At 51.2% G+C, this 24,998-nt stretch overlaps 2 protein-coding genes across 4 annotated transcripts in view; one reads left to right on the forward strand and one right to left on the reverse strand.

Annotated features, from left to right (window-relative positions):
• The window catches only part of PACC1 (proton activated chloride channel 1), an 88,824-nt gene that overhangs the window by 29,744 nt on the left and 34,082 nt on the right, over positions 1-24,998 (forward strand). Inside the window, exon 1 of one of the 3 annotated variants that reach the window (XM_019635516.1) lies at positions 17,323-17,441. The exons of 1 other annotated variant lie outside the window; for it this stretch is intronic. In XM_019635516.1, the coding sequence (XP_019491061.1) occupies positions 17,409-17,441 (33 nt within the window). In that variant the 5' untranslated portion in view covers positions 17,323-17,408. Of the gene's footprint in view, positions 1-17,322; positions 17,442-23,917; positions 24,116-24,998 lie in introns of those variants that run through there. One more of the 3 variants, XM_019635515.1, reaches the window with a different exon arrangement.
• NENF (neudesin neurotrophic factor) lies at positions 7,633-17,238 on the reverse strand. Its single transcript, XM_019635519.1, has 4 exons — positions 16,981-17,238; positions 9,921-9,981; positions 9,088-9,191; positions 7,633-8,158 (listed from the first exon to the last, which is right to left on the reverse strand). Exons 1-4 carry the CDS (start codon positions 17,155-17,157, stop codon positions 7,982-7,984), a joined length of 519 nt encoding a protein of 172 aa, XP_019491064.1. The 5' UTR covers positions 17,158-17,238; the 3' UTR covers positions 7,633-7,981.

Consider the following 24,998-nt stretch of genomic DNA (forward strand, 5'->3'; position numbering starts at 1 on the left):
GTAACAAACTCTGAGAAGAATGTTGTGGAAGGCACTTGCTCTCTCCTCACCTACAAACCATTTCCAGGACGGCAGGCAGGAGAAGTGTCTGCCCTCCCTGGTGTTTCTGCTGCACTGTGGTCCTGCGCACCAATGTGGACTAGGACCTACCCCAGGCTCTCCCTCGTCACAGCTTCACCTCCTGACCCTCAGAAGGCATCACCCGCATTGAATACTAGAGCCATCCAAAGATGGCTGCACAGCACAGTCCCCTGGGGAACCTTTAGAAACACCAGTTTGTGGGCCCTACCCCTAGTTTCTGATCCTTTGAGGTCCACAATTCAATGTGGCCATAGCGAGGCTCCAGAAACTCAAGCTTCCGTCCCGGCTCCGTGTGAACTGGGGAAGTTACTTAACCTGTCTGTGCCTCGATTTCTCACCTGTAAAATGGAAATAATAACCATCCCGACCTCAGAGGTTTGTTATGCGGATCAAAGTCAACAATGTAAGTAAAGCTCTTGGTGTAATGCCTGACTCAGAGTAAATACTGAATAAATGTAGCTATTATTGTAATTATTATCTCACCACGAGTTAGTGGCTGACGTGGGGCGCGCATCCAAGCCTCCTGATCCTGGATCCAGTGTTCTTTCCAACACGTCACTCTGACTGTGCGCACAGCCTTCCCCCTGAGGCCATTCTTGGAGCTTGGCGAAGAGAACATGTGGCCACTGCCCCGGGACCCTTTCATCAAACCATGTGGAAGATAGAACTGCACCTGAGACCAAAGAGTGGATTCGACCCTTGGAGTCCAGAGAACTGGAGGACGTGGGAGTTCAGCAGTGCAGCTTTTGGGTCCTTTCAGAAGCCCTCTGGCAGCTCCTGTTAGCATTTCATTATGGAACTATTGGGAACCAAAAATAGAAGTTCTTAGGGGAGCTTAATCCTCTGGGCTTTACTAAACAGCTGCTGGAGAGTTCCATGCACCAACCACCAGGGGGCACTATCACCCCATGCAAGTGGTTGCTGGTGGGCTGGAACCCGTCAGAAGTTTCCATGAAAACCCCAACACCCTTCAGCACCCTCATGCCCCTGTGGCTGGGGACCCTGCAGGTCATCAGCTCTTGGTCCTGGGGAAACCACTTTGCAACTCAGCCCACTGCCCTCCTCCTTGGGAATCCTTAAGGGCAGGGACAGTTCTTGCATTTGTTTTTCCGTGTTTATTTTCCTGGCTCCTTCCTCTCACCCCACCCCACCTCCAAAACCTAGCACAGTGCTGGATACTTAGTAGGCATGCAGCATGCACTTGGTTGGTTAGTGGATGACTATGGGAAATCTGGTGTAATTAGTAAATTGTGGAAAGGAAACAAATTGAGTTTTGAGGGACTGGTGGGAGAAAGGGTTATGGCTGATGGTTAAGGGGAAGTGAGAGAGCTCAGACAGGAAGGCAACAGATGTACTTCAGGGATCCAGGTGGTGAAAGATTGCTCAGTGCTGAGGTCAAATCCTAACCTGTGGGCCCTCGGCAGTAGCACCAGGAATTTGGGGGAGATGGGCCCAAGCAGCCCCTAGCCACTGTCAGCTGTCATCTAGGTGGGCAGCACTGGCCCGGCAGCCATTGTAAGCCTCTCCTGTCTTCGGGGTGTTTTGCAGCTGCCACCATCAGGCTGTGAACTCACACAGATGGGTCTGGATCACACCGCCTCCCTCTGGCTGACGCTGCGTCCTAATTCCACCTGCCCTGGGGTGGGCTTCCCCTAGCGGGCTGGCTCTCCGGGCATGAGGCAGACTGGAAAGGACACAGGATGAAGTAAGACTTGCGCTGGATCCCAGATCTCGGACCTGTTCATTGCCAGAGGTGTGGTCTCCCTGGCAAGTTACTTATCCTTCCTGAGACCCAGTTTGTCATCTGCAAAATGTTAGTACCTCCTTGCAGAGGATCAAATGAAGGAGCAAATACTGAGTGCCTGCACGTGGCTCATGCCTAGCTCAATGGAGATTATAATCGTCCTCGACACAGCCGTGGATGTGGACAAGGGGCCCTCTGGGCCTCAGCAACACCTACTAACGGGAAGAGTGGGGAGAGGAGGCAGGACGCGGGGCTCAGGGGGCAGGGGTGAGCACAGGGTGGGCTTGCCCGCAGAAGTGCCCACAGCCAAGAGGATACAGCAAACTCAATCCCCCAGGATGTGGGGATGAGAGCGAAGCCAAAGTCTCACTCACGAACAGAAGACAGCGAAAAGCATGAGTGACCAGGGCCAGCTCCAAATAGGGCCACACCCACCAACCCCCTCTAGAGACCTTGGGCTTCCACTGTCTGACACCTGAAGGCCACACTCCAGGCTCTGCCTCCGACGTTTGCCTCTCGGCTGCTGGTTTTTTCTTCTCTTGGTTCTAAGAGCCCGGTTTTCCTCAGATGGTCTGCAGTTCATTGTGGCTTCTCCCTTCGGCAATGCTTTTCAGTTCTCCTCTCCCAGCACCCTCTGTTGGGACTCCCACTCCTCAGAGGCCCACAGAACCTCCATTTATGGGAGCCCCCAGCCCTCCACTCATCCTAGAGGGGAACTGGGGTGGTGACAGGAGCAGGGCCTCAGGCAGGGCCTAGACTGAGCCGTGGGGGAGGGTTGGCAAGGACAAGGCTGTGGGCCTGGCTGATCGGGAGGGAAAGGTCCGGAGCCAGGGGCACTGAAGACCTGGGCAAAGGCCCAGACAGTCCAGCTGAGGCCTGGGACAGGCTCGGCACAATGGCACACCTGATAATAGGCCTCTGGCAGCAAGACTGAGTCTCCGGCTGGCAGCCTCTGAAGCGAGGCCCTGGACAGGAAGGATGGCGGCTACAGGAGGATCTCAGCGACCCCACAGGATGGGACAAGGGGTAGCAATGCAGGGGATGACAGGGACACATAGTCTGGGCAGGCCTCAGAACAGCTGGTCCCCAGGAAGCCATGAGAGGAGAGGCAGCTTAGAGAGCCCCCCGCTGGGCCCAGGTGGAATCATTATCAGCTGGGGCGGGGTTTCCTTTCCTCCAAACCTCAAGGCTTTCTGAGACTGTCTATGCTGGTGACCATCTGCTGTGGTGGTTGCCAGGGGAACCACTTCCTATTTTTATACGTTTCCCCCCATGACAAGGCTGCAGAAAGGTTCAGGTGCGGTCAGTTCAGGAATGATCCTGAAAGCGATGCTCAGTGGACTCAGCTGGGGACCTTAGCCGGAGGGTGGGAGCTGTCGTGATGCCCCAGGGTGAGGGCTGGGATTTGACCTACATCCCTGAGTGGGAGAATGCCTCCAAGGAGAGGGCGTGGGAGCAGCAATCCATTCACTCACTCACTCACTCATTGTATCCCACACGGGAGGTGCTGGGCATCGTGCTGGGTGGTGGAGGCACAGCTGAGAACAGGGCGAGTGCATCCTAGCCTGGCGGGAAGATAGACAAATTAAGATATAATTATAAGGCAGTGGGACTGGTGCTGCCACAGAGGAGTGCTGGGCACCATCTTGGCAGGGAGGGGTCCAGGAAAGCTTCCTTGGTGAGGTGATATCTAAGCCAAGGCAAGGTTTCACAGGTGGTGTGGGCAACGGGGGAGAGCATTCCAGGCAGAGGGAACAGCATGTGCAAGGGCCCAGGGGAGACTGTGGGTAAGGCACCTCCTGGAACTGAAGTCACTTAACTTCTGCAGTGGGGATAGGGCCCAACCCCAGGGGAAGTGACAGCTGGGCAGGGGCCCAAACTATCGGGGGGAGTGTGTGTGTGTGTAGGGGGGGGACATAAGCTGTACGATGGTGGGTACACTCAGGCACACGTGTTATCAGGACTCTGGCAGGAAGACTGCAGTGCAGGCAGTGCGCTGGGGGAGAGGGGCAGGTTTCCCCGTTGCCTTTGGGACTCAGGGAGACTCTTCAGGACATCTGGGAAGCCGGGGAGTCTGAGCTGTGGGAGGGAGATCCCACCAGGGGAGCTGGGGTACTGCTCGCCGTCACCGAGTACAGTTACTGAGGAAGTAAACTTGCGTCATTACCTGGGCTTTCTCCAAAGCGGAGGTTGGGGTAGGGGCTTGGGTGCAGGGATGCGCATCGGGAACTGAAGCATGGGGACAGCGGTAGGGCACTGGGAAGAAGAAACGGAGGAGGCTGGGCCAGTTCAGGGGTGCGTTATGAGCTGGTTACCGTGTGTGCAGCTGGGGCTCAGCATCACCTGAGAGCCTCAGGAACCCGTAGACTGAGCCTCAGGGTGTGGGATTGGTCTGCTAGCTCCAGCCCCTGTTGGTGGAGGTTGGTCCTGGGATGTTAGCTCCTTGTCAATTGGGAAAGCCCCAGATGGCTTAGAGCAGCTCGCTTGGCACAGGAGCCCAGGGAAGAAAGCTGAATCTGGCCCTGGCATTGCACCACATGTGCTGGGCTGACAGGCTGTGGGATGGAGCGTAAAAGATGAGCAACACATTGAGTATTAAGTAATTCTCCAGGCAATGAATACATCCGGTGATTTGGTGTCCTGGGCAGAGGCCTGTAGGGCCAACCTCTGCCTGGTTGGTCAGTTTCCCCACACAGTGGGGCAGCCTGCCTCACCTCTCTGGAAAAGCCTGTGTAGTTTCAGGCTTCTTTGAGCTAAGGCTTTATGCCCTGGAAGCCACCATCGTTGAGAGCAGGGCCAGCTGTGTTTTCTGGGCCCTGCAGGTGACCTCTGGAGATCACAGGGATCCCTGGGGAGAGCCTGGGGCCAGGCAGCCACTGCCTTGCAGGAACTGGGCCCTGAGCATGGATACCCAGCTTTGGCCGAATGCCAAGCATCTCAGGAGCCGACAAGGCCCTGGCAGGCCATGCCTTTTGGAGACTGGGTCTTTGAGAAGCAGATATTTGAAGGAAGCCAATGCAGAGGGTGAGGTTGCTCTATTCAGACCCTTATTTATTCTCCTGGAAGCTAAGGATGTGGTGAAGAGATCCTCTGCAGCAGGTACCTGAAGAAGGACATGAGGTGTCTGAGTCTGGGGGTCTTCTGTATGGGATCAGGCTGGGACCTGGGCCACATGTCCTCAATGACCCCACCTTGAGGACCTGGGTTGCCAGTCGGCCCCCTCTGCCCTGCCCTTCTGCAGCCAGTCAGCTCTGCCTCTCACTTCCCTGGGACATTCAATCTTTAATAGTCTTATACTCCAGATAGGTACCGGGCTCTGTGCTCCTGGCCTTGTTTCCTGCCATTAAGCCCCTTCTTCCCTGTGACGGCACGGAGCTGGCTCCGTGACACCTGCAGGGGGGAAGGTGGTGTGCACTTGCAAGCTTGGGGAGCAGGGGATATGAAGCAGGAGGCACTCTGCTTCCCCTAAGGGAGGCTGGAGGGGCCGCACCTCTCAGGAGGAGCTTGAATCTGGGGAAGGACTTCACAAATCTCACCAGTATCAACAACGCACCAAACACACCAACGCCCTGCGCACCTACTGTGGATCAGGCAGTGAGCTCCCACCCCTGGGAGAGGTTGACCGTGACCTTGTGTGGGGGTTGGGTTCTTCCACTCTCCCACCGCCTTTCCTTCAGCCTTCTCTTCTCCTGGGTAAAGAATCATAATCATCGCAGCTTTTTTCCTTTTTTATTTATTTATTTTTAGCTGAGCCATCCTGCCACCTGTTGGCAGCTCAGCGGCTGCTCAGCTCGGGCTAGACTCGAACCTCTGTTGCTCAGAGCTCAAACTCTTGAGCGAGCTCTTAACCAACTGAGCCACTCAGCCGGCCCCGCTTTTTTCCTTTTTTATTCCAAGGTGGCGCATGGCCTCCCCACTCTGCCTGCAGCCCCTACGCTGGGAGGGGGCCTTGCCTCAGGGGCTGCTGCAGTTCAGCCCCTCAGGTTTGCTCAGGACTGAGGGGTTTCCTGGGATGCAGGACTTTCAGTGCAAAACCCAGAAAGTTTGGAAAGGTTGGCGACCCTCAATGAGTGTCTGAGCTGGGCCTCCAAGGCTATCCTGTTTGGGGGAGACAGGCTCAGACATAGGCAATTACAGCAAAGCAAGTGAGTGCTAAGCCACAGGGGACCCCAGAGGCCAGGAAGGCTTCCTGGCAGAGGTGTGTCTAAGCTGTCTTGTACGGAGGATATGGAAGCCTTTAAAGCAGAGAACATGCCAAGCGGACATGGGAGCAGGGCAGGCAGGCCGCAGGCTTTGGGCTCCAGGGTTCTGTGTGTTTCCTTCTTTGGTCCTGCATCTCAGATGCACAATGAAGCGAGTCCCCAGGCCAGCCTGTGTCCCCGTGCCCTGAGCTGTACCCACCCTGTGGAGCCCGCTCAGGCCTGCTCAGGTTTTTGCGTGCTGTCCTGGCAAAGGCTGACCTGGAATCTCCCAGGGAGAGCTTCTTATTCAGAGAAGACGCTTGCTGGGGTGTAGGAGGTGGCGCTTGTGGTGCAGGGCAGGGAATGAAGCAGAACTGGGGCGGGGGTGAGCCTGGGGCCCTGAGGGAAAACTGTGCTTTGATGGGAGAAAGGGGAGGACAGGGAAGTGGGGGAAAACGGTTGCCAGGACCTGAATTTGGAGACGTTGCCCACGCTGCGGAGATGGGACTCTAGAGTGGAATCCTAGTCCACCCATTACTTGGTGACGCGAGAAGTGGCACATAAGTAAAACAAGTCAACTCTCGGGTGTTCTGAGGACTTATAACCCTTTGTGCATCATTTGTTTGGGGGCAAAATGTCCCAGTACAGACCACCGCGGCCTTGTGGACTTCCTGAATTACAGGCCAGGGTCTGGTCTGGTAAGTCCCAGGCCCATTACTCTTGGATGATCATCAGGCTCTCAGCCTCTTGAGCAGGACTCGGAGGTTCACCATTAGACTCTCTAGTGTGGACACACGAAAGAGTCAAGTGGAGGTCACACGTGGTCCTCAGAAAGCTCTCCCTCCGGTGACTGGTAAGGCCTAAGGTGGCATTTCTCAAAGTACACCCGAGCCCATCTGTATCACAGTCTCCTGGGAGGTCATTAAACATGCAGTCCTTGGGCCATGTTCTAGAAATACCTGGGACCCAGGAATCAGCATTCTGAACAATCACCCTAGGAGATTCCGCTGCTTAATGTACAGATTCTCTTTTGGGGGTGGGTGCTATTTATTTCAATAAAAGACAGAGTTTTATGTCAAAGGAATTCATCTCCACTGTAAAATCTCCAAGATGAGTCTCATTCCGGGTTTCTCAATCTCAGCACAACTGACACTTTGGACCAGATAATTCCTTGTGAGGGGGGCTGTCCTGTGTATTGTAGGATGTTGAACATCCCTGGACGCTAGATACCAGTAACATCCTACAGTCGTAGGATTAAAATTAAAAAATATTTCCAGACGTTGCCAATTGTCCCTTAGAGGGAAAAATCCCCTCACAAGGGATTTCCTTATGAAATGTGATCTGACAGCGTGTTGCGTGTCCTTCATCGTCCTTGGGATGAGCCCCAGGCCAGGCCAGTTCACGCAGTCGCTCTCTCCCGGTTGTGGTGTACAGCCAGTCTCTTTAATATCTCCCTTTCCCTTTCCCCACCCCGGCACCTAATGCTCCCCACCTCTGCCACAGCTCGAGGGCGCCCCCTGCTGCCCGGCGGAGGAGACAGCAGGACTCCAAAAGGGCAGCCCAGGCTGCCTCTTACAAGGGGTGCTGATGAGAGGCTCCATGGAATGCGCACGTGTGAAAGAACTCTTCTTTTGTGAAAATACATTTATTTTTGTGCTTATTCTAAAGCAAACATGGTCACAGTAGGAAATTTGGCAAGTACAGAAAGTATAAGGAAGAAATAAAGGGCATGCATAATTCCCCGCCCAGAGAGCCAATGTTGACCCCTAGGAGGCCTCCCCCTTCAGCTGGTATTACCACCCTGGCTGGCGTGTGCGCAGGATACCCAGGTGGACAGAACGCTTGACCAAGGACAACAACAGGTATTCGGCGTTCAGATCTGTGTGACCGGAGGCCCCTCAGGCAGCCTACTGTGCAGGAGACTTTACATCCGCGTGTCTCACCCTCCCAAGAACCCACTCCTGCAGGTGGGACATCAGAACTCGTCCTTTATGTCAAAATGGGGCTGGTCTTCAGGCTTGAAGTCCAGGTTGGGGCTGCCGTCCTCGTTGAGAATCCTTCGGGCCGTGTAGCCGACGATGGGGTATTTGGCTTTGTACACTGTGGTGAAGACGTCATCCAAAGATCTGAGCTCCTCGGCCGTGAGGCCCGTCTTGGGGAGAAAAGCCCAAGAAACACGGGAGGTGGAGATAAGTGAATCGTGCGCGGCACTGGCCACTCACCCTCCCCGCCTTACTCTCCCACACCCCTAGTGCAGGAGAAAAAAACATCTCAAACCAAATAATGGATAATTGACTTTTAAAGAGACAACCCTGTGGGGTATATGTGTGTGGGGGAGGGCGAAGGGGGGGGGCTAATGTGGGAGGGGTGCAATGGTTTCATCACGTTTTGCTGTTTAACTGATATAGGAATTCCAGACTCCAGAGGAACCCCTGCCTGGGATGGGATGTGGTCACATTCATTAATCCCACTGTTCTCTACACTCCTCCCATTATAGATTTATACACCCTTCCCCTCCTCAATTTCTTAACTTGTTTCTGTAATGCTGTGGCTTAAGAGTGTGACTCATCTGAGCACAGCTGGGGTGAATGCCAGCCTTTCTGTTGGGATTACATAGACCCTGAAATGGTTTTAGTTAACGCTATTTTCTCCTGCATAGAAATATGAGCACGGGGGAGGCTCTGCTCTCAACCCATTCATCCCCTGAGCTACGGAGAGTGGCCTAGGACCTGGGCCTCAGAGACTAACAGCAAGTCTGTAAGGGGCCGGGGATGGTGGGTGCAGACCGTAAGAGGGGTAGGGCTGCCAAGGCAGGCTGCAGCCAAGTCGCGAAGCTCACTGGGTTTGATCACAAGTTCACAAGAGTTTGGACGTGACTCTGTAGGCAAGGGGGAGCCATGGCAGGTTTTTGAGTAGGAGTGGCACAGTAGAAGATCTATTTCAAGAAAATAGTTGGCTGCTACATGTAAATAGGCTAGTTAGGAAGCTTGGCCAAGGCCCAGAGGTTAAAAAAAATTTTTTAAAAGGCCACCATGGCTGAGCGGGTGGGACATTTTGACAAAGGCTTATAATCTGGCTCACAGTGTCATGGGTGAGGTCTGCAGGATCTAGGGACATCTTGGCGACCCCTCTGGTGGAGTCCTTCCCGGTCAAGGCATTGTAGGGGGCTCCTCGTCCATAAAACTCTGTAGTGGGGAGGAAGGAAGGGGATATGAGTGCAGGTGAGTATACAAAGCAGCCAGGAGACTGTACAGGGCAGGGAGCAGGGCTTACGAGACCCAACCCAATCCTCAAAAGGCTCCAGGCCTGAGGAGAGGGGAAGACGTGAAGTCCAGTAAGCCACCCCAGCCACCAGCTGGGGCTCCGCTAATTCAAAATAGGGGATAATTTACACATGCTTGGCTTAGAGGTGTTTGTTTAAGAAAATCGTGAAAATGATCTCTTGAAAATATTTGAAATGTAAACAAGAAAAATGTTCCGTCTTCTTAAATGTCGGTGGAAGCCAAATCTATTTCCGTTCAACATCTTTTGTTTGGGATCAGGTAAACAATGAGCCATTACAGAACTACCTCCATGACGTTATCTGTAGTTACCATAGGGAAGCCATGAAATGGCATTAATATGTTCTATAATGTTCTATGATCCAGCTCTTCGTTAAGTAATCCTTTTCCTCTCACTGCTTCAATTAGGGTAAATCATCAATTTTGGATTTGAGTCAATAGCCAATGGGGAGCCATGAAGGCTCTTGAGCAGGAGCATGACATTATTAGAAAAAAGAATGATGTGCAATACTGACAAAGATTGTTAACCCATCTGGGGATAAAAAACTTGCCCAGGGTTCCCTCCCTTCCCGCACTACCCCAGTGGCTGCCCAGCTCCCCAGAAATAAGGCTTCGTAAAGCCAAGCGACTTACCCTTTCCAGAAGTGACATCAAACACCACTCCCTTCACCGCCATGTAGATGGGCTGATCTTCCTAGAAAGCAGAAGAAGCTCTGAGGAGGAAGCAAAGAGCTCAGCTCTTCCAGCTCAAGTGAGGAAAACCTCTTCCCACCTTGGGCTGTGCAGGGAGCAGTGGGTGAAGCCCCAAAGCAGCCTTCCATAAGCCAGTCCTCAGCGAGCTCGCCCCTACCTGCACAAGTCACTGGCAAAAACTTGGAAAAGTTACAAAGCATCACAACAAGTCAATGGCAATACCTTACTTAAATAAAAAAAAATCCAAAACTGCAGCAACTCTGAGCAGATAAAAATTCAAAAGACTATTAAACGATGAATTATTTAAATCATCCCAAATTTCATCTTCGTCAATGTATGTACATGGATGTAATCAGTATAAACGATCTATTTTATATTTTGCTTCTTATAGGTTATCATTAATTCATGGAAACATTTCCAAATATTGCAATAACCAAAATGGCTGTCACTTAAACAGCTATATATTAGTGATATTGTGTATCCATTTGTTTAGCTATTCTTCTGTTTTGGATATTTATTTGGCTTGTTTCCAGTTCCTTACAACTATAAATGGCAGCATTATGAAGAATATCTTTCTACAAGTTACATTCTAATTTGATGAGTTATGTCCTTGAGGCCTATTTCAATACGTGGAATTCCTGGGCAAACGTATATGAATAACATAACCACTTTTTATATTTTACCAGTTTGTCCTTTAAAAAAGGATTTATTGTGCTAGAAAAATATAAATAATGCTCTTTCCCCACAGTTCTAACAATGGGTATTATATTTTATTTTTTGCCTTATTCATGGGTATAAAATGTTACCCTAATTTGCTCCCAAAAGAATAACACAAGAGCAAATGGAGTGGATTTTCTAACTTCCATCAAGTCAGGCTCAGGCTGGGGTGACTGGCACATTTCTAGGACACCCAGGACCTCGTCTTTCCTTTGTCTCAACCCCATCAGGGGTAGAGGGACACCAGCCAGGTGGCTCATGGGCCGGGTTGAGGGTAGGAATTACAGCTGAGCTGAGTGAAGAAGAATTTCACGATCTCCAAGAATATGCTGCTTGACCTTCTCTGGGTGGGCCTTAGGGCTCTCGTACTCATAGAGCTTAAGGTCAGTGTTTTCATGACCACATTTAACAGACAGAGGAACTGGGGCTCAGAGAAGTTAAGCAACTAGGCCACAGAAACATATCTCACTGTCCCATAACTTCTTAGGCCTCGGTTTCTCTAACCATCATATGGGGCTAACACCTGCCCTCCCTGGCAGGAACGCTGAGGGAAATAGTGGACGTGAACTCAAAGCAGGTATAGCATAGAGGCCCAGTAAATGGCTGGTTGTTATTATTCCCTAATTAGCTCCTACAGATAGTCCCCAGCACTTGGTCATCTCGGTGGAGACTTGCTCCCTTTCATCTTATTTCACAGGATGTGACTTAACCAGCCAGCAGACTGCATTTTCCTTTGGGTTGATTTACTGCCTTTCCTTCACTGTGGCTATTTGTTCCTCCACTTTGATGGTTTATCAAGTGGCGTTATATATTTATATCAATTTAAAAATATATTACAGTTATAATTCTACTCAGGGCAGGTTGTCATGGTTTCCGTTCTGTTGCTTTTTCTTGGATGTTTATTTCTTTTCTGTATGCAAAGAGGCATATCAACATGACGTTCACATGCATAAGATATAAAAACACGCTTCTTATCAGTAACACTCTCCATTTCTTCAAGTTAAATATGTATCTCCTCGTGAAGCTACACGTTGAAGGTGTCAGTGCTAAGAGGACGTCATAGCCAAGCGGGAGGAAGGAATGTTGAGCGTCTTTGGAGGCATTCCTGCTCCATAGACATTCCGGAGAAATGGCCTATCGGTTTCATGCCAAGTGTGCTCCGGGGGCTGAGTGCTTATCACATGGAGATGGCTGTCCCCTGAAAGCAGAGCCTGCAGGCATGGGTTCTCAGGACCCAGAGATGGCAACTGAGAAGACGGAAGGCAGGTGGAAGCCTTGGGATCATAAATGCAGACTCCAGAATAGAAATGTCCAAAGAGACACGATCCAGACACACATGCTCAGCACCAGCTTCACACCATGGTCCCCCATCCCCTCATCCCCCTGGAAGGACACATCAGGTATCCTTTTTATCCCCACAGCAGATCCAAAATAAGAGCACGAGGTCTGTCTTTTTCCAAGAGACCACACCATGTTGTTGTGGTCCTCGCATACGTTTTTAAGTCAAACAGGTGTGGGTTTTGGGGCCATCACTTATGAGCTGTGTTGCCTTGGGTAAATTACTTTACTTCTCTGTGCCTCAGTTTCCTCCTCTGTAATATCTCTTAACCAAGGCAAGAGATATAAAGCACTTAGCAGTATAGGGAAATAAATGTTAGTTTTCCTTTTCCTCCTCTAAGTTTTGACAATTATAAGATCGAAGAGGAATCAGATAACCAAGTAGAAGGAGATTTTCCTAAAGTTAAGAGAGAAAGAAATATACTTCTCAAGTGACTGATAAGGGCTCTGGAGGAATTTTACATTAAAACTAGAAGGGGCCTTGAAGATTATCTACCACCTTCGTTTTGCAGATGTGGCTTTCCAGGCCCGGGGAGACGATGAAACTTGCCCAGAGTCACAGAGCTAATTAGGAGGGCAGGATCTGGAACCTGGAACCTAGGAGCCCCAGGCTCAGCCCACTCTCTGGCCTGCCCCACCAGAGGGCACACAGCACGAGGACAGCACGAGGACTTGCCTGTGACCAGGGTAGGGTGAGTGTGTCCTGGGAAATTCATCCAAAAGACCCAGGGCCATGAGGAAAGACACAGGGAGTGGGTAAGAGTTACCCTGGTGGAAGGGAATCAGGGAGCTGCCTGCAGAAACGAGACCAAGTGTTTCTCTTTCCTCTGGGTCTTGGGCTGGCTTACTCTCCGGGCTCCCTCCCTGACTGTGGTCAAGCAGGGCCAGTGGAGCGTCACGCACGCTGCCATGACACGGGGCTACACGAGCAGCGGGGCAGAGGAAGGAGGGCTTCTTCCACAGATGGGAGAGCGAGGCCTGGAGCCGGGGTGCAGGCATGAAGGCGGGCCCAGCCGTCTGCAGGCGCCCCTGAGCTTTCACACCCTCAGACCCTGCACCAGGGGCCAGGGACAGAGCAGAGAAGTTCCTTGCCGGCGACTCTTCTTGGAAAAGAAGGAAACTATGGTGGATGTTCTATAGAACTGGCCGGGCCTTCCAAGGGTCGTGTTTTTCTAACTGCGGTTGGCATTGGTAACCTACCAGTGGGTCGTGAAATGAATTTAGTGATTTACCAACAGATTTTTAACAAATGAAACAGGAAAAAAAGTTTAAAACAGAAAATAGAAAGCATCCGAGTGCATCACACATAGTAGAACAAGCACTGTTTTGTGGAACTTCACAAGGCTTTTGTTTCAATGTTGTGTGTGTATACTGGGGTAGGATGCAAAATATATTTTATTTTGTCTATGAGCCGCCCTTCTACTGTGTAATTAGAGAGGTTGCTTTCACCTCTGTATTCACCTACCTCTATCCAGCAGCCTTCACTGTCTGTATATTCTTTATGTCTGTCCAGAAGGATCCTTTTGGAGGAAGTATACTCCTACCCTTCACTATCGTTAAGTTTTAGAAAAGGGGCAAACACATGTAGCCCCGCCCCCTCTTAGCACACATGCCAAGGAGAGCTGGTGACTGAGCACAGGCACATTCTGGGAGGATGGACCAGGTTTCACGGAAGCTGGATTTTCAGCGGATATTCCAAGAGGACTCATTTATTCCAGAGGCCCAAGTATAGCTATTTTCATACTCCTGTGTGTGAGTGATTTAAGGAGCCGCGCTGTGGATCACTCTGAGGACCTACAAGGCCCCAAAGGAGGAGGCTGGGTCAGGGGCTCGTGCAGTAGATCCAGAACACAGTATGGCTCTGGGAGAGGCACAGCGGCCACAACCCCCGTCTTCCACAATTTGCAATCTGAAGATGGCACTGGAGACATTATGCAGCTCCCTGCATGGGTGCCCCAGCTCTCACCACAAACTGCACAGCGGAACGTGGGACCGGGACAGGTGGGTCTGCCGTGGCTCGCATCCAAAAAGGTTATAGTATTGGGTTGTCGGAAAAGTCATGACGCATTTTTGCAACCAAAAACATAGAAAAAAATACGCCCTGACTTTTCCGACAACCCAACAGAAATAAGACATTCATTGCTAGGTGTTACAAGAAAGACTTGTTACACAGGTCCACAATCCCATAGCAGAAACTCTTGGGGGTGGGCTGTGTTTGGAATTCAGAATTTGTTAGATTTTAGAAAGATGTTAGGGAGCACATACCATAACACCTACAAGGGGTCCAAGGCAGCACCCCATAATCAACTATACTGATATTTCCACAGTAAAACGTGAACATGAATACTCACACTAAGTAGGATAAATGAAGACTATAAATAGACTTGTGTCAGCTCCAACCAAGTTCCTTCACCAAAGGAGTTCAGATCAGGTCAGGTTTTGCTGTCAAATGACTTAGTAAAAAAAACACACACAAAAAAAAATCCTGGTTTTTAGAGCTTATTCGATTTCTGAATTGCATAAGGATTGTGGGCCTGTTATACCACCTCTTGCTTATATCTTTAATAATAAGCTAATAAAAATAATAGCAGCTAGTATTATTCAGGTTTACTGTGCTAACATTCTACCAGGTCTATGCTAAGCATTTTGCATATCACCATCTCATTTAATTCTCACAAAATCCCTATATAGAGTAGGAACTCTTATTATAGTCATTATGATAATCAGTTTCATGTGTCAATTTGGATAGGCTACAGTATCCAGTTATTCAACCAAACACTTATCTGAGGTGTTGCTGTGAAGGTATTTTGTAGATGTGATTAATATCTACAATCAGTTAACTTTATGGAAAGGAGATTATCCTGAATAATCTGGGTGGGTCTGATTGCATCAGTGGAAAGGCCTTAAGAACAGAATCGAGGATTCTCTGAGGAAGAAGGAATTCCACCGGTGGGCTGTAGCATCAGGTCCTGCCCAGGCCTGCCCTTCCGACAGCCTGCCCTACGGAATTTAGACTTGCCACGCCAGCCCCCATGATCACACAAACCAATTCCAACTGCCCCCTCCTCCCTTACTCTTTTCTTTTCTCTGGGCCCCATACCCAAAATATTCTTTCCTTAACCTGTTTCCATTTCAATCTTCCTTTCTCCTTCCCTCAGTTAAGTATCAATAATATCAGCATAAAAAACCCAAGATCTTGTCTCAGTCCTCATCCCGCAACCCCTGGCACGGTTGCTGCAGGTACCCTCCACTTTGACCTCTCTCCCCTTGGGTTCTGCACTGGGGGTTTTAAGATCACCCCCATGTTTGGAGATCCACTAGAAGGGCTCAGAGAACTCAGCACGTAGTTGTCCTCACAGTAGGATTTATTATAGCCATGAGTGAGGAGACACAGCAGGGTCATGAGGGAAAAGGACACAGGCGGTCTGGGGGAATCTGTGTGCAGACTTCCTTATGCTCTCTCCCTCCCGTGAGGGTCACACAGGGCAGGCACACTGCTCCCCCAGCAACAAAATGCAGCAACATGTGTGCCATTTTCTGCCCAGGGAAGCCCATCAGAGACTCAGAGCCCAAAGTTTTTACTGGGCCCTGGACATGTAGGCCGTCTCTGCCCGGCAGTGTCCAACAGAAACATACTGTCTGTACAAAGAGCCCAGACTGAGCCACCCTTATCGGGTAGGGAAGCGTGGGACACCCTGGAAATCCAGACACCAGCCAAGAGCCACTCTTCCCAGCAGGCCTTTCTAAGGAGAGCAGGCTGATAACTTAACTCTTTCGTACACAGATTCCCTGACCCTGTACCATCTGGTTCCCCGGCACCCCAAAAGATGGCGTCCCTTAACATCTATCACATCCCTGTATTCCTCCCTCTGTGTTCTTATCACCTCAAGCTTCCAACCAACCTTGACAATGATCCCCAACTAGCACTGCTGCCTAAAGGCCAGATTTCTGGGTCCTCTTTGCAAACCTGGTCTAAGGCTAGTTAACTTAGGGGGTAGGGAGCCCAAGCCAGAGGACTTGTACAAGAGAACATTGAGTCCCTTCCTCGTTCTACCATTAAATGGTGGCATGCCTCAGTTTCCTCATGTGTAAAAGCAGGAAGTTGATTTCTGTAACTCTGAAATGCTATGGTGCCATGATTTCCCCACCAAACTGTGCCCTCCCCCTTCCAGATCTAATAGCGGTCCCCCTGTGACCCTCCTCATGTGCAACATATGGTTCCCACACTCCGCAGCCATCACACTGGGCCACAGCAAGCCCAGTGGACAGCGGATTGTGAGGTTCCAGAGTACTGACTAATGTGGGTGTGTTGGGGGGATCTGTCTCAGCTCTGATCACCCCCTGGGAACTCCCCCGCTGCTCCTGATCAGCTCAGAGCGCACAGGCACTCAAAGCTGGGTTGAGGAGCGGGCTGCAGAGGAGGCCTGGGATACAGGGGCAGGAACACACAGTGTAGGGAAAGCGGACCCGTGCCTGGGCCCTCCCACCCCAATTCCCGTCTAACCCAGGGAGCAGGCTTCGCTTCCCTCCCTCCCTCTCCTGCCACTCCCCAGAGTGTAGGCATCCCCCGAGCTGATGCCATCATGAAACACAAAACTGTTCTGACGTTCCTTACAGACCACCAGCCAAAATGCATCTCAAGGGAGCAGCTCAGGAATCGAGGAGGAAGCGCGGGGTGGGGTGTCCAGGCTTGGTGGAGAGGGGCAAGCAGGGCGCCCCGATTGCTGAGGACTCCCCCTTATCCCTGGGCGGCCATCGGGGCCTGGAGAGAGGAGGCCCGGCAGGCCTGGCGCCCAGCTCCGAGCCGGGGCTCCCGGTGGGGGAGCCTGCCTCGGCCCGCGCCTCCCCGGGGGCCTTCCCCGACTACGGCGGCCTCCGGGTCCCGGCCGCCCTCACCGCGAGGGCGGATGGGCCCCGGGTCCCTCGGCCCGCTTCTCCCCCGTACCTCCTCCCCGCCGAAGCGGGCCAGCTCCTCCTCGGTGAAGAGCCGCACTGGGGGGCCTCGCTCGGCGGGGCGCGGCGTCTGCCCGGCCTGGACGGCGGGCAGCTCCGGGGCCAGCGCCAGGGCCAGGGCCAGCGCGGCCAGCGGCCACAGCCTCCGCCCCGGCGCGGGGCCGGCCATGGTCAGCGCGCAGAGCAGGACCACGGCGGCCTGGGCGGCGGAGCCCGCGCGCTCCCGCCAGCAGCGCGCAACCCCGCCCCGCGCGCGCCCGCGGCCCCGAGCGCCGGGAGCGGGAGTGCGCCGGGGTCGCGCCGCTGGAAGCTTGAACTAGAATTTCCACCCAACACTCCTGAGACTCCGAACTGCCGACTGAAAGTTGAACAAAAGAACGACGTAGGTTGCAGTAGCTCCTTGATCAGATAGATACGTAGATGACACAGCCCAACATTCCAGCACCTGGGAAGGTATATTTATAAACTAGCACCTCCACTGTATTAATTCACTTGCGCTTTGGGCTGATATATTTTTTTTCTTCCCAGTTGTGTTTAAATTTCGGGTTCCCAAGGGGGTTTTTGCAAAGGGTAGGGGATGGCACAGATATGCACTGAAATAATAACAGGTGACATTTGTGCAAGCCTTCCTTCATGGCTTTACTCAGCACATACTCTTTGAGGGCCTCCATGGGGGGACACGTCGCTGAACGAGACAGAGCCACGCCCACAGGGAGCTCACATTCTATGCGGGAGATAGACAAGAAGTAAGATGCATAAGTAGTTTGTTAGATGGTCACGAATGCTAACTAGGGAGAAAAATAAAGCAGGGCAAAGAGAGAGGGAGCATTGCGGGGAGGGGGTTGCAATTTTCAATTGGCTGGCCAGGGAAGGCCCCACGGAGAAGGTGGTATTTGTATAAAAATCTACAGGAGCTGAGGGAGGTGGTCTGCAGGGGAGAGCGATCCCTGGGAAGGGAAAGGCGAGGGCACAAATGCTGCGGAGGGCGAGTGCCCTGCTTGTGGAAGGCACAGCAAGGAGGGGAGAGGGGTAGATGAGGTCCGGGAGGTAAGGGGGTAAAGGGGCAGGAGGGGGACAGATTTCTTGGGGCCTCACAGCTTATTTTTAAAAGACTTTGGCTATTACAGTAAGTGAATGGAACAAAGGAATGAATGAGTTAAAATGTTAATGAATGATTCCGGTTATTGTGTTGAGAATAGACGTACGCAGGGAGGAAGAATCCTGGCAAGAGGTGACAGTGGCTTGGACAGGGTGCTCGCTAAGGGGAGAAGTGGGTGGATCTCCGTAGGTTTTGGAGGTGTGGCTCACAGGATGTGCTGACCGTTGAGACTTGGGGTCTGAGAGGCAGGGAGGAGTCAAGGATGACCCTGAGGGTTTGGGCCTGGGCAACCGGAAGGATGCAGTTGCCACTTTACTGAGATAAGGAGAGATGGGAGGAGGAGCAGGTTTGGGGGAGAAGATCAAGATCAGGCTTGTTTAGCTGGAGAACACTTAGATGTCTAAGCGAAAGTATCAAATTGACCGTTGGCTCTGAGTCTGGAATTGGGGGAAGTATCCCCCGCTAGAGAGATAAATTCTGGAGTCATTGGCACATAGACAGTATTTAAAGACACGGAATGAATGAACTTGTCAAGGAAATACATGTGATTAAGGAGGAGGAGAGGACCAAGGACTGAGTTCTTGGGACTTGCCAACATTTCGTGGTGGGTAGAACTGGCAAAGGAGACGAATGCAGGGCTCACCGTGTGCCATGCACTGGTTCAGAGCTTTTACGTGTATTAACTCATTTCACCCTCACTAGAACTCTATGAAGTAAGAACTATTATTATGGCCCATTTTACAGATGATGAAACAGAAGTGCAGAGGCCTTAAGTAGACACAAGTAGGTGGCAGAGCCCTGTGACCCAGTCTGCTCTAACCACCAGGTGACACCCCGCTGAGTGACTGCACCATGTTTTCATATATTCACTTATTTAACAGAATAGCCTTCCTGTGCAGAGCGACCTAAACAGGGTCTGTCCACAGGCCCCCTGAATCTCAATTTCCACATTAGTAACAGACTGGCCTGCCTGTTGACATGATTGTGTTGAAACTAAAAATGATACCGGATGTGAAAGGCTGGGTAAGTTGTGGCGTGCAGTATCTATGTCACTCTGTGTCACAGGATCTTCAGGGTAGAATAGGCCCTTCTAACCATTGAATAGAATATCATCCCCTTCCTAATGCATCATGTTCCATAACATCCCTGGCAACAGGGTGCTGCTTCCCTGCATGAGCCCTTTCTCTCTCTACTGTTCTATTTGTTAGGAACTCCTTTATGCCAAAAAATGCTCCCTATAATTTCTACTGATCAGATCTAGCTTCCTCCTCCTTGAGATGCTGAGTATAAGTCTGTAATTTAATAGCATGCTCATACTGTCTTGGATTTCTCCAGGCATCCCTGATTGCCTTTCTACTAGATTCATTTTTCCAAAAGAATCAGTCAGTCACCTGCAAGGAAAATAGAAAGTGTTCTAAGTAAAACACAATGGCTGTAATGCAGGGAGTTGGTTACACAGGTGATTGAAGAGGCTGAACAAAACAACCCAGAGATTAACAAAAGCAGGAAGATTGTGACATTCGCCAGTGGAAAGGAGGAGGTGGTGTTATTATGAGTCTGTGCTGAAGCTAGAACTACAAAAAGCCTTTGCAGCAGGGGCTGGAGCCGTGGAGGGGATGCTGTCAGGAAGAGAGCAAGGGAAAGAAAACCCCTGGCTTCTCCCTTGCCCTGACCCCCTCTAATGTTCCAGCAGTGCCTCCTCTGGACTGAGCCCAGTGAAAACCCAACCCTCAGGGTTAGTCCCCACAACCCAGAGCTGAGAGGTGAAGACTGGACCATAGCAGACAAGCCCAGGACCAGTACAACCCAGACTCCATGATGTGGCCTCTGCCTAGCCCTCTGACTCTGCCTCCTATGTGGCGTTCCTTCTGTCCCCTCCCGCCACACCGCCTTCTGCTTGGGTTCCAGCCTGGGTCATTGTACTGTACTGGTGCCCTCTGCTTGGGGTGCAGGTTTTCATGTGCTGGCCCCTTCTGTCATTCAGGTCTCAGGTCACACGTCATTACCATCACGAAGCCTCTCTTGGCTCTCATGAGATAAATCTGCGCTTCCCCTCACAGCTGCCCTATCACTCCCTATCACACATCCTTTTACATTTTCTTTAGAGGTCTTATCACTATGTGAAATTATTTTGTTTGTTTATTTATTCAATGACTATTTGAGTACCAATATATGTCAGGCACTGGGATACAGCAATGAATAAAACACATATGAACCCCACCTTCGTGGAGCTTACGTTCTAGTGGAGGGAGACTGAAAATAAACGAAAGTCAGAAGGTAGTTCATGCTAAGGAGAAAAATAAAGCAGGGTAGGGGGATGTGCTGGCATTGGGGTTTGCTGTTTTAACAGGGTGCTCAGAGGAGGCTTCACTGATAAGGTGATATTTGGGAAAAGACTGAAGGAGGTGAGGAAGTGAGTCATATAGATATCAGGATAAGAGCATTCCAGGGACAGGGAATGGCCAGTGCAAAGGCTCTTAGGCTCAGCATGCTGAAGATGAGCGAGTGAGGGGAGGAGTAATAGGAAAGATGGGGGCTGCAGGACAGATCCTATGGGGCCATCTGGGCCACTGTGAGGACTTTGGCTGGCTTTGGTGGGATTGGAGCAGAGGAGTGGCGTGACCTGACTTTGTTTAGCAGCCTCTCCTTGGCTGCTATGTTGGAAGAGATCGTAGAATGGTAAAGGTGGAAGCAGAGACCAGCTAGGAGGCTACTGAAAATAGTCCAGGAGAAATGCTGGTGGCTTGTACTAGGGTGGTGATGGTGGAGGTGGTGAAATATGGTCAGATTCTGAATAAATGTTGAAAGCAGAGCCAGCAGGATTTGCTGATTTAGATAAGGGTTATACAAGAAAGGGAGGAACCGAGGATGACTGCAGAGTTTTGGCCAGAGCAAATGGGACGATGGAGTTTATTACAGTAAGAAAGACTGGGAGGGAGCAGATTTGGGATAGGAATACCAATAGTTCCTTTTGAACCTCGCAATAACCACTAACACTAATATACCATTTACAATGTGCTGGGTGTTGTTCCAAGTAATTTATATCTAATGACTCAGTTAATCCTCTTGGAACCCTATGAATAGGTAGTAATATTCCCATTTTACATATAAGGTAACTGAGGCACAGAGAGATTAAATAAAGCTCCCAAGACCACAAAGTGTTTAAGTGGCAGAGCCAAGACATAGAACCAAGCAGTTTCTTGCCAGGTTCATGCTGTTAGTAGCTACCCTCGGCTGCTGTCGGCTGGACATCCAGTGGAGAAACTGCCTAGGCAGTTGGATGTGTGAGTCTGAGCTCAGGGGAGAGCTGGAGACTGGAATTATTCATTTGCATACACTTGGGAATTGTGTTCATTTCCTAGGACTGCCATACCAAAGTACCACAAACTAGACTGCTTAAAATAACAGAATTTATTCCCTCACAGTTCTGGAGGCTAGAAGTCCAAAAGCAAGGTGTCGGCAGGGTCATGCTCCTTCCAAGACTCTGGGTAGAATGCTTCCTTGCCTCTTCCTAGCTTCTGGTGGTGGCTGGTGAGCCTTGAGATGCTGCCCATTGCTTGGCCAAGGATGAAACCTGGCCTTCTGAGCCATGATCTGTAACCAGCAAGTGAATGATTAAAGCTACCTTGACTTACAGCTGCATCACTGTAAGTGATACACCTTCTGTTATCACAGGGCGTTCGTTCTCCCTTGTGTGTCTATCTTCACATCTTCCATCTTTTTGTGAGGACATGAGTCGTAATAGAGGAAGGAATCACCTTTTAGTATGACCTCATCTTAACTAATTACATTCACAACAATCCTATTTCCAAATAAGGTCACACTGTGAGGTGCCAGGGGTTAGGACTTCAACATATCTTTTGGGGCGACACCATTCAATCCATAACAGGAATATTTAGGGTATAGATGGCAATTCAAGCCATGAATCTAGAGAAGACCACTTCACTAGCCCATAGGGAGTGAGTAGAAAGGGGATCAAAGATCCAGCTTGGGGACTGCCACCCTGTAGAGTTGAGCAGATGAGGAGAAGCCAGCAAAGGAGACTGAAATAGAGCAGTGAGTGGTGGGGGGCAATGTGAGAGTATGTGGAGGCCTGGAAGCCAGGGGAGGAAACTGTGCAAGGTGGGGGTGATCAGCTGAGTCAAACACAGCTGACAGGTCAAGAAAGAGGAAGACAGGGAGATAGCCATTGGATTTGACGACTCAGAAGTCATTTGTGACCTTGACAAGAACCACTTCAATGGAGTAGACAGTATGAAAGCCTGATTGGTGTGTGCTTGAGGGAATGGAAGGACAGGATCTGGGGACAGCAAGTGCAGAAAATTCTATTTATGTGTTTATGGTCTGTCTCTCCACTGCAGCATGGAAGAGCCACAAGAGCAAGGACCTTGGAATATCCTATTCATTTTGGTGTCCCAGTACCCAGCACACTGTATTAAACCAGCTGAATATCGTATTAGTCAGTATCTCCTTCAAATATGGGAGCATGTAATTTTTCAGTTTGTTCATATCAGCAAAGAGTACAGAGGAATGATGGGGCTGGACTAGATTTCTCTGGTTCCTTCCAGCTCTAAAATTCTATGATTGTGTGACTTGTTCTATCAACCACACTTGTATTAATACAGTAAGGAAATGAATGAGTTGTTTGTTGTCGTTTTGACAAGCAAGCGTTACATGTATTGGCTGGAATAAGCGTTCCATTCGTAAACTTAACAAAGGTTTGTTGAGTTTCTACCATGTGTTAGGTGCTATGTATATCGTCCCATTTAAAAGGTGTAGGAGCAGAGCCTGGGTTGGGGGAGGGTGATCAGGAGAGGTGATGGAGGCCTTTCTCTGCTAATGCTCTCCTGGAGGTCCATGGTACTCTGGTTGGTGCTACTGTGCTTGCAGCTGAGGAGGGAAGAGAGGCCCAGAGTGGCCTGAGTGCAGCGAGTGGCAGAGCTGCAGCTGCTGGGGACACAGAGCAGCATTCACCCAGGCATAAGCAACCTCTATCTGCTTCGCCACTAGGCAGTCCAGGGTGGCCGCACAGGACAGCTGTTCAGGCAGCAAGAGGGGAAGATGTGGTCCTCAGGTCCATCCTGCCACAGGGCAAACACTCATTTCTCTGCAACATTCAGGATGCGAGACTTCTGCTGTGGTGAACAGTGCCTTGGGGTTTTGCTGCCAGATCTGTTTTGGCTCTCATAAAGCCCTATGCAGCAGGGCAGGGTGAGCCCTTGAATTCTAAGGTGAAGAGGAGGATTCAGAGCATTATCAGACCTGCGGGAGAGGGGCGGAGCCAGGACAAGAACCTAGAAGTCCTCACTCCCAGTGTCTGCCCTAGGAATAATGGAAAGAACTTGGATTCTGTAGTCTGTTCCTGGACTAAATGATCTTCACTTGATCACTGCCCTCTCCCCTTCCGCTCTGAAACAAGGTACCTCAGTTTCTTCGTCTGTAAAACAGGGAGAAAAATGTCCCCCTTATGGGGCTCCTTGCAGAATCAAGGGCATAATGTGAGTGAAAGAACTTTTCACATACAAAGCTCTCTTCAGACACTTATTGCGGTTATAAACCTCCAGGTCAAGCTTCCTCATGCAATTATAGATTAGGCTGTACGACGCATCTGACCTGGCCCCTTGTTCCACTTTCCATTCATTTCTCCGTCCCTCCCCCTTCAACAAAGAGGAAGTGAGAGTTGAAAGGAGCACGTGCGTCTCACCCCACAGTTAAGTCTGGCTCTGGGTTATGCGCAGACTTCACCGCTCCTTGTGTGCAGAGGTGCCGTTTGCTCAGAACTACATTTCCCAGCAACCCTTTCGCGGCTCCAGCGGCGGCAGGAGCGAGGCGCATGCGCCAAGTACCGCCCCGCCTTGTCTCGGGACCGCCCCTCCTCCGAACCGGTTGCCCCGTGCGGAGCCGGAGGTCCCGGCGCTGCAGCCGCGGTGCTCGCCTCGCTGCTCCTCCTGGGCTTAGCCGGATTAGGTGTGCCTTAGCTCTGGTCAGTGCCATGATCCGGCAGGAGCTCTCCACATCCTACCAGGAGGTACAAGGCAATGGGGGGGGGGGGAACAAAGTTTCCTGTGAGCCGCAGGAACGGAGTCCCGGGGGTCTGGGTGGGAGGGTCGCGGGGGGCGTCGGGAAGCGCTGCGTAGGAGCGGGTGAGTGCGTCGGCATAGGGGTCCCCGCATGCAGAGGAGCGGCAGAGCAGGAAGGAAGCGGGACGCCCAGCCTTCTCCGGTCGCTTGGACGGGGGATGGAGCTAGGGCCCTGGGAGCCGCGACCCATAACCAGCAGGTGAATGATTAAAGCCTCGTCGGACTCAGGGAGCAGCGCGGCCGGCCGGCGGGACCCCGCGTGGCCTGGAGGACCCCGCTGTTGTCTGCAACAAGTGGAAGCGCCTGCGCCCTCCTCCCAGCTGTAGCGGATGCGTGGTGGGGCGTCAGCCCTCCTCCCTGCCCAAGGCCGCTTGGACCGTGCAGCTGTTAATGATAGTGATAATTATCACATCTTGTTTGGGTGGCCGCCTGTCTTTGAAAATGGGCTTTCACGGACATAGCTGCTTCTCGCTCCACTCCATCGTTCTCTCCAGTTTCACCTCCTCCCAGACTTTATCACTTTACAGCTCTTTGTCTCTCTCTTGTCCTGAGTTACAGACTGCGGTTCCAGCTTTTCTCTCAAACCAGCTCTTCCTCCTGACTCTTACTGCAACCTGTGAACTGCTCCCCTCCCCCTCCTCCTCCCAGGTCCCAAACCTTGGTCATGTCTGGTAATCTTCCTATCTTGTGCCTCTACTGTGCCCCCCTCACTTGCCGAGTTCAGGCAGTTCCACCTTCTCAGTCTGGTTTGTGCCCCGGTACCTGCTCTGGCCACCTGAGTGTGATACTGTTACCACCTCTTGCTTTGGTCTCTCTCCACACTGTGCAGAT

The sequence above is a fragment of the Hipposideros armiger genome, unplaced genomic scaffold (genome assembly GCF_001890085.2).
Source record: "Hipposideros armiger isolate ML-2016 unplaced genomic scaffold, ASM189008v1 scaffold_22, whole genome shotgun sequence".
In the NCBI taxonomy this organism is placed as follows: domain Eukaryota; kingdom Metazoa; phylum Chordata; class Mammalia; order Chiroptera; family Hipposideridae; genus Hipposideros; species Hipposideros armiger.